This window comes from Mobula birostris, chromosome 2 (genome assembly GCF_030028105.1).
Source record: "Mobula birostris isolate sMobBir1 chromosome 2, sMobBir1.hap1, whole genome shotgun sequence".
NCBI classification, from domain to species: domain Eukaryota; kingdom Metazoa; phylum Chordata; class Chondrichthyes; order Myliobatiformes; family Myliobatidae; genus Mobula; species Mobula birostris.
Window position 1 is genome coordinate 222,616,869 of NC_092371.1, and position 20,537 is coordinate 222,637,405.

At 39.9% G+C, this 20,537-nt stretch overlaps 1 protein-coding gene across 1 annotated transcript in view; it reads right to left on the reverse strand.

Annotated features, from left to right (window-relative positions):
• Nucleotides 1–20,537, reverse strand: part of LOC140211156 (uncharacterized) — a 193,435-nt gene that overhangs the window by 119,433 nt on the left and 53,465 nt on the right. The window contains exons 4-6 of the mRNA XM_072280681.1: nt 16,301–16,437; nt 14,557–14,717; nt 3,396–3,508 (exon numbers count right to left, since the gene is read on the reverse strand). Of these exons, the coding sequence (XP_072136782.1) occupies nt 3,396–3,508; nt 14,557–14,717; nt 16,301–16,437 (411 nt within the window). The remainder of the gene's footprint in view (nt 1–3,395; nt 3,509–14,556; nt 14,718–16,300; nt 16,438–20,537) is intronic.

The following is a 20,537-nucleotide window of genomic DNA, read 5'->3' on the forward strand; positions in this document are numbered from 1 at the left end:
CAGGTATATGGAAGAATTTAAGTTGGGGGGTTATATGGTAGGCAGGGTTTGAGGGTCGGCACAACTTTGTGGGCTGAACGGCCTGTAATGTGCTGTACTATTCTATGTTCTATGTTCTTAATACAGGATTAGTGTAAATGAGTCAGTGGGCCGAAAGGACCTTATCACTGCATAAGTCAATGAAGGGACTGAGGTTTCTCACAGCTGAAACAAAAATTGTCACTTCTTTAGTTATTTTCGATACAGTAATTGTTTCTGGCAGAAAAGTTTATGGACTGAATAAATAAATATTAAGTTCTACATGTTAAAACTGGCATTGCAGTAATTTTCTGAATTTTTCAGTCACATAAATTTACTAAATACAAAGAAAGTTGTGACCTTAACCTTCTCTAATTACATCTCTTGGAAGCTTCCTGAGACATTCGTTAATGTTAAAGGCATAATTTTCTTGTATGCTTTAACTTGCCCTTAAATGATGATGGTATCACAGCACAGAGATTGTGAATTACTAGTATTATTAAATGGATGAGAACATATACAAAATCTTTAACAATGCTCACCACTGGGATTTGTATTTTATTTATGAACTCTGAAGGTATGTTGAAAGGAATCCAGTAACTGCAGCCAATTCTATTCAATAAAAGGGCGAATGTTGTTCCAAATACAGAAAGCGTTGATGCAGCATAGTCTTCACTATGAATTTAATGATATTTAACAAGAATGTCCCAGCACACTTCAATGGCTTAATTGCATTAATGAGAAAAAGACAACATAGTAAAAATTAAATACAACATATTAATTACCAGAACAATGACGCTTCTAGGTGTAAAATACCGCAGATCGGTGGTGCATCTGACTCAGACTTGAGCTCAGCCTTCACAACATTCACTTCTTCCCTTACTAATGACACTATAATTATAGGATCATTTACCAGGGTACGTCAATATACTTCCATTAAACTGCTTTTCAAAGGGTCACTCATTGCTGAAAGAACAAACTTATACTTTGACAATTAATAGAAAAAATGGGTTTACATGCCTAATGTTCACTCATTAGACAATGGAGAGGACATGCGTATCAGTGACGCTGCCTCCACCCAAGTACTTCAGGTCCTTCTCATTTACATTATTTATTAAAATATTTCATGGGCTGTACTTTATGACATGATGCAATTTAACTAGGTCCTAGCTACAACATCACGTTTTATTAAATTTGATTCAATGATTTTACACTGTTGAAATGAATGTATCAGATTGCATTGTTTCTGCAATTTCTTACCCTAGCTGTGGTAATGAAACTTGACAGGGATAAGGTAATACTGAATATCAGTCAAATATTTCCGTCCTAACTTCATTTATGAATATTAATTGGTATAATAATATATATTTGTAATGCACAGTCAGGCATATCATCCAGCATGCAATGTTTCTGCTCAACGGCATTCTATAAATCTTGGAAGCCAGAAAATTAACTAGTTAAGGTTGAATAAGCACTGCATTACACAGTAAGAGACAGGAGCAGAATTAGGCCATTTGACCCATCAAGTCTGCTCTGCCATTTCATCACGTGTAATCTATTTTACCTCTCAGCCCCAATTTCCTGCACTCTCCCCGTATCCCATCATGACCTGGCTAATCAAGAATCTATCAACTTCTGCCTTAAATATTTCCAATGATTTGGCTTCCACAGCCAGCTGTGGGAATGAATTCCACAGATTCACCACTCACTGGCTGAAGAAGGTCTTCCTCATCTCCGTTCTAAAAGGACGCCCATCTATTCTGGGGCTTTGTCCCTTGGTCCTAGATTCCTCCACCATAGGAAACATCTTCTCCACATTCATTCTATCGAGGCCTTTCAACATTCAATAGGTTTCAATGAGGTCACCCTTCATTCTTAAAAATTCCAGTGAGAACAGTCCACAGCAGTCTGATCTGAATAGGTTCTTTCACTGAAAAGATGAAACTATTATTTCTTCTACAACCAACAGCAAAAGTTAAGCTTGTCTAAGTTTTAGCCTTACCTTCTTTTTTTCCAATCTAGCATATCCATGTTCGTGGAAAAATGTAAAATCAAAATTCCAAAATCAAGGGTGAAATGGCTATGTCCACGTACAGGTACTTAAGCTTAATAATTAAGATCACAATTAATTCACAATGTGCCTACGAGTTATTAAGATACAATTCTAGGAATGGCTCTACAAAACTGGATATTGAATATAAAGAGAATTACATGATGCTATTTACATTTTACATGACACTATCCTGGCCGACGTTCAGGAAGCCATAGTGCAGATTAAGAAGTAGTATTTTATTATCACAGTACCAACAAGAGCAAGACACACCCAAGTTAAACTTGGGACATTGACCATACACTACTCACATGAATATTAATAAAGTCAGTTTACTACTCAAAATGCATCTTAGCACTGATGTGTATTACCAAATAGGAGGCTTTATGCGTTTTTTAATAACATTATAATCAACATTTAATTGCATACAAACTATATACGTGTTTACTCTCTGTTGCCTCATTAACAGCAGTAACATTCAGATTCCCACATTAAAAAAAATCACATTTGGTTCCTAGTGGTATGGCTTGGATAGAGCATGAGAATTGAGATGTCACCACTTTTTCCAATGGTAGTACCAAAATTACTTTGTTTCTCATTTAGATAATACTTTCCCAACATTTCCAGCTCAGACATTTTCTGGATTTGTATCCTGAGTGAGAAATGTTACATTCATGTTCCAGCATTCATTCAAATGTATGTTAAAATTACTACTCCAAAATAATGCACCAATGTTGCAGGTTAGATGTCGGTTTACCTTTTGCTCTATGATAGGATATGATGAAAATCTTTCTTAATTATATATTACGTAGGTGTCACAAAAAGATGTGCAGGTATCCAGAACCCAGTATGTGCATTAGTACGAATTCTCATTTACTTAGATTTTCCTCTCACATCAAGAAGAAACGTTGCTCCTAATTCAACTTACTAGATTGCTTATTCTTGATACAATTGCGATTGTTATAAAGCAATATACATATTACTAACCTCTATTACAATGATACACGAAAAAGAAATAATTCCTGCACTGTTAAAGTCATTTTCTATATATCCAGCAACATAAGACTCATCTTCAGCAAAGACCACTATCTTACCTGTCTCTTCGTACTTCCTATTTCACACAACACAAAAGACAAGGGTAAAAGAACAAGCCTTCTAACATGACAAAGAAAAATATTACTACGAACCAATACACCTCTTAAATGCAGCACTCATGAAATTTCTGTGCAGCAACATCAGCATTAACATCACAGCAACTCCAAATAATTTTTCATGATATTGGCTTACTTATATACTTGCTTATGATTCAATGGAAACGCGATCTGACCTGATGATGCAGCTTCGGTGCCCTTGATAGTTTCATAAAGGTTAAGTGAGGTTTAAAAGCTCTGCTGTCTGCAATCAAAATGCCATTTGCCTGGAATCTTTGCCTTATAGTCTCTGTGGAGTAAACGGATAAGATTTAGTTCATTCTGGAAAAAATAGATAATTGATATATATCCAAACGTGGCATATAGCTGGAGCATTACAGAATGAAGAAACAGTCAATAGTTTCAGGGAGAATCATATCCATTACACAGAAGAATGTCATTCAGTTGAAATGTATATTATCCTCTATATGTTCAATTATTGGAATTCTTTTTAGAAAGTCATTCAGTACAAAATCTAATTTGTAATCCACATAAGTATTTTGATAAGAAAATGGCTGATTTTTACCACAAAACTTTTTAATCACCAGAAAATTTAAAATAACACACACAAAATAACAGAGGAACTCAGCAGGCCAGGCAGCATCAATGGAAAAGAGTACAACCGATGTTTTGGGCTGAGACCCTTCATCAGGACTGGAGAAAAAAAGATGAGGGATCAGAGTAAGAAGGTGGGGGAGGAGGGGAGGAAGAAAGAAAAGGTGATAGGTGAAATCGGGAGGGGTGTTAAGTAAAGAGCTGGGAAGTTGATAGGTGGAAGAGATAGCTGGAGAAGCGGGAATCTGACAGGAGAGGAGAGAAGGCCATGGAAGAAAGAAAAAGGGGGAGGAGCACCAGAGGGAGGTGATGGGCAGGTAAGGAGTTAAGGTGAGAAATGAAAAAATGGGAATGGGGAATGGTGACGGAGAAGTGGGGGCATTACCAGAAGATCAGGAAATCGATGTTATTTAAATTTAAATTTAAAATTAATATTAAATGAATATTTGACTTAATGGATGTTCCGTTTATATAAAAGATTTTCTTAAACAGAGCTCATTTTTGAGAAACTGTAACCATCTTAACCAAGTTAGACATCTTAACATTTTTCAGGTTCACAAGCTCTGCTTGATTTAAAAATAAATCAATGCATTAAGCAGCTACATCAAGTAAACACGAAATGGAGTAGTTCATTAGCAGGCTAACCATTTCATCTTTCAGACAATGATTAAATATTCCCCTTGTTAATGAGATGAAAATCAAATGAGATTCATCATAGTGGGAATATGTGTACAGCACACTGTATAATACAGGTTTGACATTTGACAGAAGTTGATGAGAAAGCAAAATATCACAATAGAAGCTCTTTGGAGCTGGAAACTCGGGAGCATTATTGGAATTAAATTATTATTTTTACTTTACAATCAGATAATTTAATCTGCTTAATGTATTGTACAAAAATGACAGGGAGAAATATACATAGACTGATAAAAAATTTTCAAGTTTTGGTATCTACTGTCTGTTGATCAAAGGTTTTGTCTGTTTATGAACGTTTACTCCAAATGACCAAGTGAATTTAAATGCAATATCTGCAAAGGACTACTGTGTATAGTGTGCTAGAAACACAAGAGGACAATAGATAATGTTCTCAGCTCTTGGTTTACACCCAAGAAATGCAAAAATAATGCAAAACAGATTGAACTTCTTTACAGAATTTTACAATTTATGTCTTTCCTTGAAACCACGATTTATCTCTCTCAGCCTGAAATTTATTTCCCTCCGCTGATGTTACCTAATGTGCTGGGTTCCTCCAATAGATCATTTTTTGCATTTATATTTCAGTTGTGCATTTAGAGTAAATGCAACCTGGGATTGATGGATCCCTCGGCTAATAGCATAAAAACAGTTGAAACCCGTGGTTTAAAGTCAAACTATTACTTGAAAACTGACAGTTAGTGTAATTTTTAATCTGTATGAATATTACTTTATTTTATATATTACCACAAGATTTTCTATAGCCAGTCGTATTCAGACAAACTAGTAACAGCATTGATATGGGTCATCTTACAATTATATCAGAACTAAATTTAGACAACGGCAAGAGATCATGTTAAATTGCGTCACAACCAGCTTTACAAGGAGAATTGAAAAAGAAATGCCAACTACTAAAATTAGACAACTTCATGTGGTAATAAGTCAATGCTAAAATATCAATATCAAACTAATAAATATCAGTTACATTCCATAATTATTAATAAAAAATATATATTTCTGTCTGGAAAAGAGATACAGTAAATGGCTTTCCTTTCTTGCCATCATACTAAATGATGACATCTGCCAGTCACTGGCTTAGGATCTGTAAGAGTAATATTGTTAATATTTTGTTATAAGACCATAAGACAGAGGAGCAGAATTAGACCATTTGGCCCATTGAATAGGCTCCACCTTTCCATTATGGCTGATCCTTTTTAACTCTCCTCAGCCCCACTTCCCAGCATCCACCCAATAACCTTTGATGCCATGTCCAGTCAGGAACCTATGAAGCTCTGCCTTAAATATACCTAACGACCCAGCCTCCACAGCTGCCTGCGATAATTAATTTCTCAAGTTCACCACCACCTGGCCGAAGAAACATCTCCACATTTGTTTTAAAAGGATGCCCTTCTATCCATAGGGCTGTGCCCTCTTGTCATGGACTCCCCCACCATGGGAAACATCCTACTCTGTCTAGGCCTTTCAATATTTGATAGGTTTCAATGAGATCCCCCTTCATAATTCTAAATTCCAGCGGGTACAGACCCAGAGCTATCAAACATTCCTCATATGATAACTCTTTCATTCTCCAAATCATCCTTGTGAACCTCCTCTGAACTCTCTCCAATGCCAGCACATCTTTTCTTAGATGAGGTATCCAAAACTGTTCACAATACTCAAGGTGAGGCCTCACCAGTGCCTTATAAAACCTCAGCATCACATCCTTGCTCTTGTATTCTAGACCTCTTGAAATGAATGCTAACATTGAATTTGCCTTCCTCACCACTGACTCTATCTGCAAGTTAACATTTAAGGCACTCTCAAGTTTGCATCTCAGATTTTTGGATTTTCTCCCTGTTTAGAAAATAGTCTGCACATTTATTTCTACTACCAAAATGCATGGCTATGCATTTTCTAACATTATCTTTCATTTGTCACTCTCTTGCCCAATCTCCTAATCTGTCAAAGTCCTTCTACAGCCTACTTGTTTCCTCAACACTACCTGCCCCTCCACCAAATCTTTGTGTCATCTGCAAACTTAGCAACAAAGCCATCTATTCCATCATCTGAATCATTGATACACAGCATAAAACGAAGCAGTCCCAACACTGACCCCTGTGGAATGCAAGTCACTGCCAGCCAACCAGAAAAGGATCCTTTTATTCCCATTCGCTGCCTCCTACCAATCAGCCAATGTTCTAACCATGCCAGTAACTTTCCTGTAATGCCATGGGCTCTTAACTTGGTAAACAGCCTCATGTGTGGCACCTTGAGAGGGCAGACTGCCTTTTGATTGCTTGGGGATCGCTTTGCTACGGAGAGGGAAAGGGCTGCCACTGTGCCCAGAAAGTGTTACCCAGGCTTTGTGCTTTTTTCAGACCTAAGTTTTTTATATTCTGCACTTTTCACCCGACCTTTCTCATATTTTTGTGTATGGGGGAGGGGGATTTGGGGGTCGATGTGCCTGTTCCATTTTTGTTCATTATTTTGTGAGGGGAGGAGGGATTTGGGGGTTGACAATCGCGCTGCTGTTCTCTTCTTTCTTGGTTTCGTGGTTATATGGAGAAGAAGAATTTCAGAGTTGTATACTTTGATAATAAATGAACCTTTGAACCTTTGAATTAATTCAGCAAATCAGCATTCTATGAACGACATAGGAACCCTTTCCACTTTAGATCAGTATTGGGTGGACATGCACCTTTCTACCATGTTATTTTGATAGCCCAGAGCCTGCCTGCTTCTATTAGTAATACCAGTAATGTCTGACCCACAATGTTTGTTAAAGTCATGTTTAAAGTGTACTAAACACTTAGCTATAGCTGAGCAGTTAAGGTTGGAGTGACCTCGAAGTCTTGTGGAAGAACTAAATACCCAAAAGGCATGGCCCAGATTCTAAACTAGTGAATACGTCCATCACTTTGACTTGCATTTCCTTGCATCACAAATTGTTCTCTAACAAACTTAAAATTATATAATAAATATCAATCAATTCATCATAAGGATTAACAAGAGGAAACATAAATGAATTGAAAAATGTTAAAAGCATCTTAAAAATTTAATAAGAAGCATTTAAATTTAATTAAGAGTTGTAAGATGCTTTAGGATTTCTAAATTCATTTTATGTTTCCTCTAAACATGCATCATGTTTTGAGTGTCTCTGAAAGATTTTTCATGTTTTGACAGTCAACAAAGCCAGGTACTATGGAACTAACCCAGCTGCTGAAGTGTTTTGGTGACCAGGGTTTGTTCTGTCACTTCCACCCTCAGCGACACCACTCATATGGACCAAAGCAGCATATATCAAAATGATCCACAATCTTTCAGAGTAAATTTATTATCAAATAGATAACAAACACGAAAAAGTCTGCAGATGCTGTAAATCTAAAGCAACACACACAAAATGCTGGAGGAACTCAGCAGAAAATGAATAAACAGTTGACATTTCAGGCTGAGACCCTTCCTCAGGACCTGGAGAAGGGTCTCGGCTCGAACATCAACTGTTAACTGTTTTCTACAAATGCTACCTAACCTGCTGAGTTCCTCCAGCATTTTGTGTGCGCTGCGATAAGTAGATAGGATCTAAAAGTTTGTAGAGAAATAGGATCACCGTTTCTTGTTTCTTACTCAGCAAACCACAATCGCTTACATTCTGGAGAATCATAGCAATTAATCATGAATTACCTTACCCTACCTAGTTGGCCAAGAAAGAACTGTGCAGCCAAATCCCTCTTCTCAGCTCTTAAATCATCTCCTTGTTTACAACATATCAAGTTGCTCATCCAGATATTGAAATAAATAGATTCAATCTCTAAATCTCTTTCAGGCAAACATTTTAATCATGGCCCCTACATTTTAATCAAACTCTCAATATACATCACAAAAAGCACAGGACTCGGTATTGAGACTTCAAGTCGTTGAAATATCTGTCAACTCTAATCATTATTTTCCAGACATTAAGTAGTAATTCAAATCTACTTTGGCTAAATTACATTTTGGTCTGGTAAAAAAAAAAACAATCTTTCTGAAACTGAACCCTGGTCTTTCTTCGCCCTTTTCAATAAATACGTTAAATCTGATTGAAACATTATCACTGTTAACGAAAATGCACTAAACTAGTTTCAGTTTCCCTTCAGCTTCTCAGTTCCTTCCCCCAAACTAAGCATCTTCCTTGATAGGGCTGCTATGTACTCACCAAAGAATTCTGCACCTCCTTTACCACTCACACTGATACTACATCAGTTAACTTCACCAGTTAGTGTTAAGTGATGGAATCCCGTTATTAATTATTTATTGTTCTAGCATTCATTAGAAATGTTCCACACCGTTTTATACTTTGAGGGTCTACAATATATCATCCAAAATTACACTTCATTTTATCATCACCTTCAGTGTTTTGATACATGTAACCAAGATCCAAGATATATTTTAGTTATCTGCTCCATGCGTATAGCCTAAACTACTCACTCTCTCAATCTCCAACATCAATATTCCTGGGAGGTCTATAAAGGCATTCTGGAATTTTCAAAAATGATTATTTTAGTTTTTTCAGTATCAGCAAAATAAGTCATTTGTTTAAAATATTCAGCTGGCAGTCAGGAAATATCAGCATGTGTGTGTCAGCTTCTATTAAGATCCATCTTCACTGGGCAATGGTTACATATCTGACCTCTGGCTCTGTCTGGCCTCAGTAAGTACTCCATGTCTAGTTTAATCCTGAGTTAACTTTTACAAAACTGCAATAAACTGTTTGAGAATTCATCCACTTCACTGAAACATAGAAACATAGAAAACTTACAGCACAACACAGGCCCTTCGGCCCACAAAGTTGTGCCGAACATGTCCCTACCTTAGAAATTACTAAACTTCCCCATAGCCCTCTATTTTTCTAAGCTCCATGTACCTATCCAAAAGTCTCTTAAAAGAGCCTATCGTATCTGCCTCCACCACAGTTGCCGGCAGCCCATTCCACGCACTCACCACTCTCTGAGTAAAAAACTTAACCATAGAAACCATACCATAGAAACTACAGCACAGAAACAGGCCTTTTGGCCCTTCTTGGCTGTGCCGAACCATTTTCTGCCTAGTCCCACTGACCTGCACACGGACCATATCCCTCCATACACCTCCCATCCATGTATCTGTCCAATTTATTCTTAAATGTTAAAAAACAACCCGCATTTACCACCTCGTTTGGCAGCTCATTCCATACTCCCACCACTCTCTGTGTGAAGAAGCCCCCCCCTTAATGTTCCCTTTAAACTTTTCCTCCCTCACCCTAAACCCATGTCCTCTGGTTTTTTTCTCCCCTTGCCTCAGTGGAAAAAGCCTGCTTGCATTCACTCTATCTATACCCATCGTAATTGTATATACCTCTATCAAATCTCCCCTCATTCTTCTACGCTCCAGGGAATAAAGTCCTAACCTATTCAACCTTTCTCTGTAACTGAGTTTCTCAAGTCCCGGCAACATCCTTGTAAACCTTCTCTGCATTCTTTCAACCTTATTTATATCCTTCCTGTAATTTGGTGACCAAAACTGAACACAATACTCCAGATTCGGCCTCACCAATGCCTTATACAACCTCATCATAACATTCCAGCTCTTATACTCAATACTTTGATTAATAAAGGCCAATGTACCAAAAGCTCTCTTTACGACCCTATCTACCTGTGACGTCACTTTTAGGGAATTTTGTATCTGTATTCCCAGATCCCTCTGTTCCACTGCACTCCTCAGTGCCTTACCATTAACCCTGTATGTTCTACGTTGGTTTGTCCTTCCAACGTGCAATACCTCACACTTGTCAGTATTAAACTCCATCTGCCATTTTTTAGCCCATTTTTCCAGCTGGTCCAAGTCCCTCTGCAGGCTCTGAAAACCTTCCTCACTGTCTACTACACTTCCAATCTTTGTATCATCAGCAAACTTGCTGATCCAATCTACCACATTATCATCCAGATCATTAATATAGATGACAAATAACAATGGACCCAGCACTGATCCCTGTGGCATACCACTAGTCACAGGCCTCCACTCAGAGAAGCAATTCTCAACCACCACTCTCTGGCTTCTTCCATCGAGCCAATGTCTAATCCAATTTACCACCTCTCCATGTATACCTAGCGACTGAATTTTCCTAACTAACCTCCCATGCGGGACCTTGTCAAAGGCCTTACTGAAGTCCTTGTAGACAATATCCACTGCCTTCCCTTCATCCATTTTCCTGGTAACCTCCTCGAAAAACTCCAATAGATTGGTCAAACATGACCTACCACGCACAAAGCCATGTTGACTCTCCCTAATAAGTCCCAGTCTATCCAAATGCTTGTAGATTCTGTCTCTTAGTACTCCCTCCAATAACTTACCTACTGCCAACGTTAAACTTACTGGCCTATAATTTCCCGGATTACTTTTCGATCCTTTTTTAAACAACGGAACAACATGAGCCACTCTCCAATCCTCCGGCACCTCACCTGTAGACAGCGACATTTTAAATATTTCAGCCAGGGCCCCTGCAATTTCAACACTAGTCTCCTTCAAGGTCCGAGGGAACACCCTGTCAGGTCCCGGGGATTTATCCACTTTAATTTTCCTCAAGGCAGCAAGGACCTCCTCCTTTTCGATCTGTACAGTTTCCATGATCTCACTACTTGTTTCCCTTAATTCCATAGACTTCATGCCAGTTTCCTTAGTAAACACAGACGCAAAAAACCTATTTAAGATCTCCCCCATTTCCTTTGGTTCCGCACATAGCCGACCACTCTGATCTTCAAGAGGACCAATTTTATCCCTTACAATCCTTTTGCTCTTAATATACCTGTAAAAGTTCTTTGGATTATCCTTCACTTTGACTGCCAAGGCAACCTCATGTCTTCTTTTAGCCCTCCTGATTTCTTTCTTAAGTATTTTCTTGCACTTCTTATACTCCTCAAGCACCTTATTTACTCCCTGCTTCCTATACACGTCATACAACTCCCTCTTCTTCTTTATCAGAGTTGCAATATCCCTTGAGAACCAAGGTTCCTTATTCCTATTCAATTTGCCTTTAATCCTGACAGGAACATACAAATTCTGCACTCTCAAAATTTCTGCTTTGAAGGCTTCCCACCTACCGATCACATCCATGCCAGAGAACAACCTGTCCCAATCCACGATTTTTAGATCCTTTCTCATTTCTTCAAATTTGGCCTTCTTCCAGTTAAGAACCTCAACCCTAGGACCAGATCTATCCTTGTCCATGATCAAGTTGAAACTAATGGTGTTATGATCACTGGAACCAAAGTGCTCCCCTACACAGACTTCCATCACTTGTCCTAACTCGTTTCCTAACAGGAGATCCAATATTGCATCCCCTCTAGTTGGTCCCTCTATATATTGATTTAGAAAACTTTCCTGAACACATTTTACAAACTCTAAACCATCTAGACCCCTAACAGTATGGGAGACCCAATCAATATATGGAAAATTAAAATCCCCTACCACCACAACTTTATGTTTCCTGCAGTTGCCTGCTATCTCTCTGCAGATTTGCTCTTCCAATTCTCTTTGACTATTGGGTGGTCTGTAATACAATCCCACTAATGTGGCCATACCTTTCCTGTTTCTCAGCTCCACCCAAAAGGACTCAGTAGACAAACCCTCTAATCTGTCCTGCCTGAGCACTGCTGTAATATTTTCCCTAACAAGCAATGCCACTCCCCCACCTTTCATTCCTCTGCCTCGATCACATCTGAAACATCAGAACCCTGGAATATTAAGCTGCCAGTCCTGCCCCTCCTGTAGCCAAGTTTCACTAATTGCTACAACGTCATAATTCCACGTGTCAATCCATGCCCTCAACTCATCCGCCTTTCCCGCAATACTCCTAGCATTGAAATATATACACCTCAGAAGATTTTTACCACCACTCACAACCTTTCTATTAGTGGATTTGCTTGAACTTTCAACATCATTTATTTTCACCCCAGCCACACTGTCAGCTGTGGTACTGTGGTTCCCATCCCCCTGCAAATCTAGTTTAAAGCCCCCCAACAGCATTAACAAACCTCCTGAAAGGATATTGGTCCCCCTGTAGTTCAAGTGTAACCCGTCTCTCCTGTACAGGTCCCACCTGCCCCAGAAGAGGTCCCAATTATCCTGAAATCTGAAATCCTGCTCCCTACACCAGTTCGTCAGCCACTTGTTCATCCTCCAGAGCATCCTATTCCTACCCTCACTGGCACGTAGCACAGGTAGCAATCCTGAGATTACCACCCTCGAGGTCCTGCTTTTCAACTTCCTACAAGCTCTCTATACTCACTCTCCAGGACCTCCTCACTCTTCCTTGCTATGTCATTGGTACCGATGTGCACCACGACATCTGGCTGATCACCCTCCCACTTCAGAATGTCATGCAAGTGATCAGAGACATCCTTGACCCTGGCACCTGGGAGGCAACAAACCATCCTGGATTCTCTGTCACAACCACAGAACCTCCTGTCTGCACCTCTAACTATCGAGTTCCCTATCATTACCGCTCTCCTCTTTTCCCCCCTCCCTTCTGCACTGCGGAGCCAGACCCAGTGCCAGAGATCCAGTTATTGCAGCTAGTCCCAGGTAAGTCATCCCCCCCAACAGTATCCAATGCGGTATACTTGTTGTTGAGGGGAATGGCCACAGGGGAACCCTGCTCTGCCTGCCCTTTCCCCTTCCCTCGCCTGACAGTGACCCAATTTCCTGTCCTCTGCTCCTTTGGCGTAACTACCTCCCTGTAGCTACTATCTATAATCTCCTCATTCTCCCGAATGATCCACAGGTCATCCAGCTCCTGCTCCAGTTCCCTAACGTGGTTTGTCAGGAGCTGCAGCTGGATGTACTTCCAGCAGGTGCCGTTGTCAGGGACACCAGAGGGCTCCCTGACTTCCCACATCCTGCAAGAGGAGCATTCCAACATCCTGCCTGACATCTCCTCTGTACCTTCTCCCCAGCACCTTAAACCTGTGTCCTCTTGTGGCAACCATTTCAGCCCTGGGAAATAGCCTCTGACATCAATGCCTCTCATCATCTTATACACCTCTATCAGGTCACCTCTCATCCCCTGTCGCTCCAAGGAGAAAAGGCCAAGTTCACTCAACCTGTTTTCATAAGGCATGCTCCCCAATCCAGGCAACATCCTTGTAAATCTCCTCTGCACCCTTTCTATGCTTTCCATATCCTTCCTGTAGTGAGGCGACCAGAACTGAGCACAGTACTCCAAGTGGGGTCTGACCAGGGTCCTATATAGCTGCAACATTACCTCTCAGCTCCTAAATTCAATTCCACAATTGATGAAGGCCAATACACCGTATGCCTTCTTAACCAGAGTCAACCTGCACAGCTGCCTTGGGCGTCCTATGGACTCGGACCGCAAGATCCCTCTGATCCTCTGCACCGCCAAGAGTCTTACCATTAATACCATATTCTGCCATCATATTTGACCTACCGAAATAAACCACTTCACACTTATCTGGGTTGAACTCCATCTGCCACTTCTCGGCCCAGTTTTGCATCCTATCAATGTCCCACTGTAACCTCTGATAGCCCTCCACACTATCCACACCACCTCCAACCTTTGTGTCATCAGCAAACTTACTAACCCATCCCTCCTCTTCCTCACCCAAGTCATTTATAAAAATCACAAAGAGTAAGGGTCAGTTTCACAAGAAATGGCATTGAGCAAATAAAAGCAACACTTAAAAAATCGTAATGAACCCCCCCCCATTCTGTGGGAAAATATTAAAATCTCATCGTTTCTCAACCTTAATATGGGGAATATATTCCTAAACATCTGGTGATAGGTACAAAATGCTGAGTGGAAAGAAATGTCTGTCTTGAAAAACTACATAAAAAGTCATATAAATGTGGGAATAACATTCAGAAATTAATTCATTTGGAAAACAGTTATTAAAAACATCCCAAGTTCTAAGGACATTTGGCAAGATGTATTCCCAAATACTTGCAGAATTCTGATATTTTTATATGGTATAACGATCTAAAATACTTGTGGATACAAATCCCAATCAAGCCACTTACCAGTAATTTGGACTAGTGTACTCAGATGTTCATTTTGAATTAACTGTGCAAATACTACTTCTCCTCTGAAATCTGCAATCCCATCAAATCCTAAGGCCAGCTGTGTTCCAAGTAGAATTTCCTGCACTGGCTCCTTGCATTCTTCAATTGTACTCACTGCTCTGCCAGAAAGAAAATCAAACAACTCCCATAAATAAAGGAACAGATTTGAGCTCTAACTTCTCTGCTCAATCAAAGTAAAAGCTCACATTTTGGCAAAATATATTTTATGCATTAAAAATGCCTGTTACTTTAAATGCTTACAAAATATATTGGACAATTCTGAATGTTGGCAAAGAAAATCCTCCTGGGAGGGGGGGAGAAGATGGCAGCGCAACGGCAGCACGCACGGCCAGTTCGGTGATGATGTCTATTATCTGTCAAGTAGGGGACCGTGCACAATTCTGATTCAATGGAGACAGATGTGAGAGCACAGCGGAACATCTGGAAAACTTCTGAAACGCCCGCTTCGCTGCCGCTGCTACTGTGTGGAAACCGGAATCTCTAGAGCTGAAGGCCCCGAAATCCTCGGCTTTGCGTGTTTCAGCAGCCGGGGAGAGATCGAAGGTGCTCGGCAGAGGATGGCGCTCGGGAGGCTGTATCGGAGAGGCTGGTCAGAAGCTCGAAGTTTTTGGATGGATGGACTCAGTCAGCTAGGGTCAGGTGCTTCCAAGGTATCGGCAAGTTGACGGCGCCTGCAGGTTTATGGCAGGGAGTTTCTCCCGTTTGCCGCCTGCTATCAGGGACTCAGGAGTCGATCAACTCGGGACTTTGAGAGCTTTTTTTTACTGAGCCCATGGTCTGCTCTTTATCAAATTATGGTATTGCTTTGCACTGCTGTAACTATATGTTATAATTACGTGGTTCTGTCGGTGTTAGTCTTTGGTCTGTACTGTTTTCTGTGATATCACTCCGGAGAAACATTGTATCATTTCTTAATGCATGTATGCATTTCTAAATGACAATAAAAGAGGACTGAGTGTTCTCGTAATCTAAATAGTGTCTGAAATATTGAACATTACTGAAGAACAATTTGCAACTTCAAAGAAAAGGGTTAAGTACCGCCTATTAGATGTTAAATCTTTTTGATCTAATAGGTCAGGAAGGATATAACTGCATGCCAAACTATGCTTAAGTTTCCAAGAGGCAACCATCATAAAAATTAAAGTAGGAAAAGGAAATAAGAAATAGAAAATCAGCAATCAATTTGCAACTTCAAAGAGAAGGAAAGGGTTAAGTACCACCTAGTAGATGTTAATTTTTTTTGATTTAATAGGTCAGGAAGGATATAACTGCATGCTAAACTATGCTTAAGTTTGCAAGAGGCAACCATCATAAACATTAAAGTAGGAAAAGGAAATAAGAAATGGAAAATCAGCAATCAATTTTTTTAAATATTAGAAATATCAAAAGATATGGGGTAAGACAGGAAAAGGATCTTCAAGTGGAAGATGGACCATGATTTGTTGAACTGTGGAGTAAACTTGCGGGGCCAAATTGGTCTATTCCTGCTGATAATTCATACATTCTAATGTAACATACATTCCAAAGAAAAAAATAGATAAAATGTATATTGAGAAGTCTGGAGCTATGAATAATTCAGGGCAAAGAATGCAGGTTAATGACTCAATCACAATTTAAAAACAACTATAGTTGCCAGTTTGGTATTCATTGCAAGGAACTTTTTTTTTAAAGAAACACTCACTTGTTCACCTCGACATCACTTGCCAAATATGTCACAAGAATGGTGATATGAAGACAGGAAATTGGTATCACGGCCTTGGAAAGTCTTTCATCTGCTTGTACTACAAGGTCTTGCACTGCCTTGATGCCACCTACAATCTTAAATGATTAGAAAAATTAGAAAAGCATTCCGGATACATTTCAAATACAATTTTCCAACAACAATCTAAGATAGAAAATCTAGCACCTAGTTACCCACTCAGAAACTTTAGTTTCAATGCAGGTTTCATCAGTTATAGGAGGCATGGTATCATAGCTGTTGATCTTGATGTAGACAGCTGCCTGTGCAGAGTTTGCCTATTCCTTCTATGGCATTGTAGAGCCTGCTTCCATCTGCAGTTCACATACCCTCAGTGGCCACTTTACTAAGTACACCTACTCGTTAATGCAAGTATCTACTCAGCAAATCATGTGGCACTGCAACCTAATGCATAAAGGCACGCAGACATGGTCAAAAGGTTCAGTTGTTGTTCAGACCAAACATCAGAATGGGGAAGAAATGTGATCTAAGTAACTTTGACCTTGGAATGGTTGTCGACGCCAGACAGGGTGGTTTGAGTATCTCAGAAACTGCTGATCTCCTGGGCTTTTCACACACAACAGTCTCTTAGAGTTTACAGAGAATGGCACAAAAAACAAAAAACAAAATCTAGTGGGTGGCAGTTCTGTGGGTGAAAATGCTTTGTTAATACAAGAAGCCAGAGGACATAAGCCAGACTGGTTCAAACTGAATGGAAGGCAACAGTAACTCAAATAATCACGCATTACTACAGCGGTGTGCAGAAGAGCATCTCTGAACACACAACACGTTGAACCTTGAAGTGGATGTGCTACAGCAGAAGACCATGAACATACACTCAGTGGCCACTGAATGTACAGGTGTCCCCCGCTTTTCGAACGTTCGCTTTACGAAACCTTACTGTTACAAAAGACCTACATTAGTACTCTGTTTTCGCTTTCAGAAGGTGTTTTCACTGTTACGAAAACAAAAGCAGCATGCGATAAAAGGCAGCGCGCACCCCGAGCAGCGGCTCTCCCCCGGATTTGGAACGGCATTGCTTCAACACGAGCCTGTGAGCAGCCGTTTGCAAGATGAGTTCTATGGTATCAGAAAAGCCTGAAAGAGCTCGTAAGGGTGTTACACTTACAGTAAAACTAGACATAATTAAGCGTTTCGATCGTGGTGAACAAAGTAAGGAAAAAGTGAGTTTGGCTTCTTCACTTTACGGCATTTCGGCTTACGAACCATTTCATAGGAATGCTCTACGGCGGGGGAAACCTGTATGTGCCGGTAGACTAATTACCCAAGTGTAGGTAAGTGGCAATAGAACCAGAGGGGAAAGAAAGAAGCTTATGAGATAGAATAAGCTGTGAGGCTACAGGAGAAATGTTGTAGGGGATCAGGACTGATGGGTTTGCTCTGGTGAGAGCTGATGTGGATCTGATAGGCTTTTAACAGCCTCTTCTGAGCTTCAATATACAAGTAAGTACTGCAGAGAAAACTGCAAGGAAACTCAAGCTGAAGCAAGAACAAAAGGTTTCTTCACATCAGTGTTAAAAGACATCTTAGCCATTCCAAAAATTGAAATAATAGTCTGTAATTATTCACTTTCAACTTCCACAATGCCAACGTCCACAGTCAGTAATTATTCACTTACTAATGCCTTCCTACTCCTTTGAAAAGCTATGTTTCCTTTCCCATTCCAAATCAGAATCCACTTATTTATCTGACGATAATGCAACATCTTAGCCAAAGTTACATAAACAGCTTATAAAAACATTGAAAAATAACCTTGGTTCAAACGTAGCTAAAATTTATAACTGAAGTTACAATATGCAGCTACTACTATGTATATTGCAATGTTTGTACATATTTGGAGCAAATTTTATATGAGAAGTTCACCAGATTGATTCCTGGGAAGAGAGGACTGCACTTCGAGTAGAATAGCCTTGAAAATCCTAACAGTAGCTATTGAGGGGCTGCTTCCGCTAGATCAGGGGCTCCCAACCTTTTTTATGTCATGAACCCTTACCATTTACCAAGGGGTCCATGGACCCCAGGTTGGGAACCTCTGCTCTAAGTGAAAAGACTAAAGATGTTGATCATTATTTATCCAGTCAGGACATGAAAGAAACAGATCCTGATATCAGGAGAAAGACAAAGTATGACATGAAAGAACACAGGCTAACCTGAAATTACTGATCAACAAAAGGAGAAGGGTCCAATGATTTGAAATATTCAATACTACTTGCCCAAAGGAAGCTACCCGAGTTGATGGAGACCAATTATCTCAGCCAAGGACAGAGCTGCAATAATTGCTCAAGGTTGATTAAACAATCCTATATATGGTTTCCCCATGTCAGCTTTTGTGTTTCACCTCACACATCCCCCCACCCCCCCAGCTCTGCTTTGAAAAATGTAAACCATCCAGTTTCGAGGAAGAATCACTGCCCCGAAATGTTAATTGTTTTCTTTCTCCACAGGTGCTGCTTGACTGGTTGATTTTATAGAGTCACAGAAAACTACAGCACAGAAGCAAGCCCTGCAGTCCATCTAGCCCATGCAGTATCATTTAAACAGCTTAATCCCACTGACCTACACTTGGACCATAGCCCTCCATAGCCCAAACAAGGGAAAATCTTCAGATGCCAGAAATCCAAGCAACACACACAAAATGCTGGAGGAACTCGGCCTGGAACATCGACTGTACTCTTTTCCATAGATGCTGCCTGGCCTGCTGAGTTCCTCCAGCATTTTGTGCATGTTGCCCCCCAATAGCCCTCCCATCCATGTACCGATTCAAACTTCTCTTAAACGTTGAAATCAAAATCGTATCCACTACTTGCACTGGCAACTCGTTCCACCCTCTGTGAAGAAGTTTTCCCCTCACATTCCCCTTGAATGTTTTGCCTTTTATTCTCACCCAGCTTTGGTGGAAAAAGTCCGCTTGCCTATCTATACCTTGCATAATTTTGTATACCTCTATTAAATCTCCCCTCAACTTCTAAGTTCTAGTGAATAAAGTTCTAGACTGTTCAATCATTCCTTATAGCTCAGGACCTCCAGTCCTGGCAACATCCTTATAAATTTTCTCTGTACTCTTTCTCCCAGCTTTTCTGATTTTGTTTCAGGATAGAATCCTCGGGTTGACCATTTCAGCTGTGTCATCTGTGCCATTCTTTCCATCACAGAATGGGGAAATGAATTGCTGATTGTATAATGTTCAACTCTATTCTCAACACCACAGCAAATAAAGCAGTCCACACCTACAGCTGTTAAGTGAGAAATAAAATGCCTATCGCATGTGCCAGTGTGACAGAGTATCTGGCCACCCAATGTTGACATTCAGCTACATGACATAACCAACATCCTAACATCACCACTTACCAGAAACTTGGCTGGATCAGACACGTAAAAAAAACTCCAGCTTGCTTCATTATTCTAGTGGATCATAGCTTACCATCAAGTCTGTTCCCACTAGTTTCTGACTGCCCTGTAATCCAGACATCAGCCTACCTCACTCTTAATATATTCAGTGACTCTGCCAAGCTGAGGGCAAGTAACTAATCTTTTAAACCTACTGAGCTTTTCAATAGTCTGTCAGTATGAAGGAATTCTTTCTATTTGCCCGGAAGAGGAAATCAAGGGATATTACAATGTCCCCTGGCCAGGGTGTGTTGGGAATGAGTAGGGAATATAGCAGTTTAGCCTTGTTGTTGAATGGTGGAACAGGAGTGAGAGGCCATGTAGCCTTCCATGGTATTTCTCATCTTTTTGTGTTCATGATAAGAACAAAACTATGTTTGATATCTACACAATCTGGCCTCTAGAAGATGCTAGCTAATAATCACTTGCTATGTGATCAGAATGAGGACTCTTAAGTACAATAAGCATCTTTCAACTGGAACAAATGTAAAGCATTCAGACATGCAATTTCACACTGTGATTTCATTGGATTAATTATTGCACTTTAAAAATTAAATAAATAATTGCAAAATATTGGATGTAGCTCTATCTCCCATTGAGCATGTCTGAGGGCAATTAGAAAAAATAAATGTATTATGTTTCCAGTTGAAAAGTTTGCTAAATTAACACAGCATACAATTAAAATTTTGGACTTTGCTGTAGGTTCTATCAGATGGCTTAAGGCTCAATTGGCTTGAGAAATAACTTCCTGCAAGACCAACATTCTGTTTCT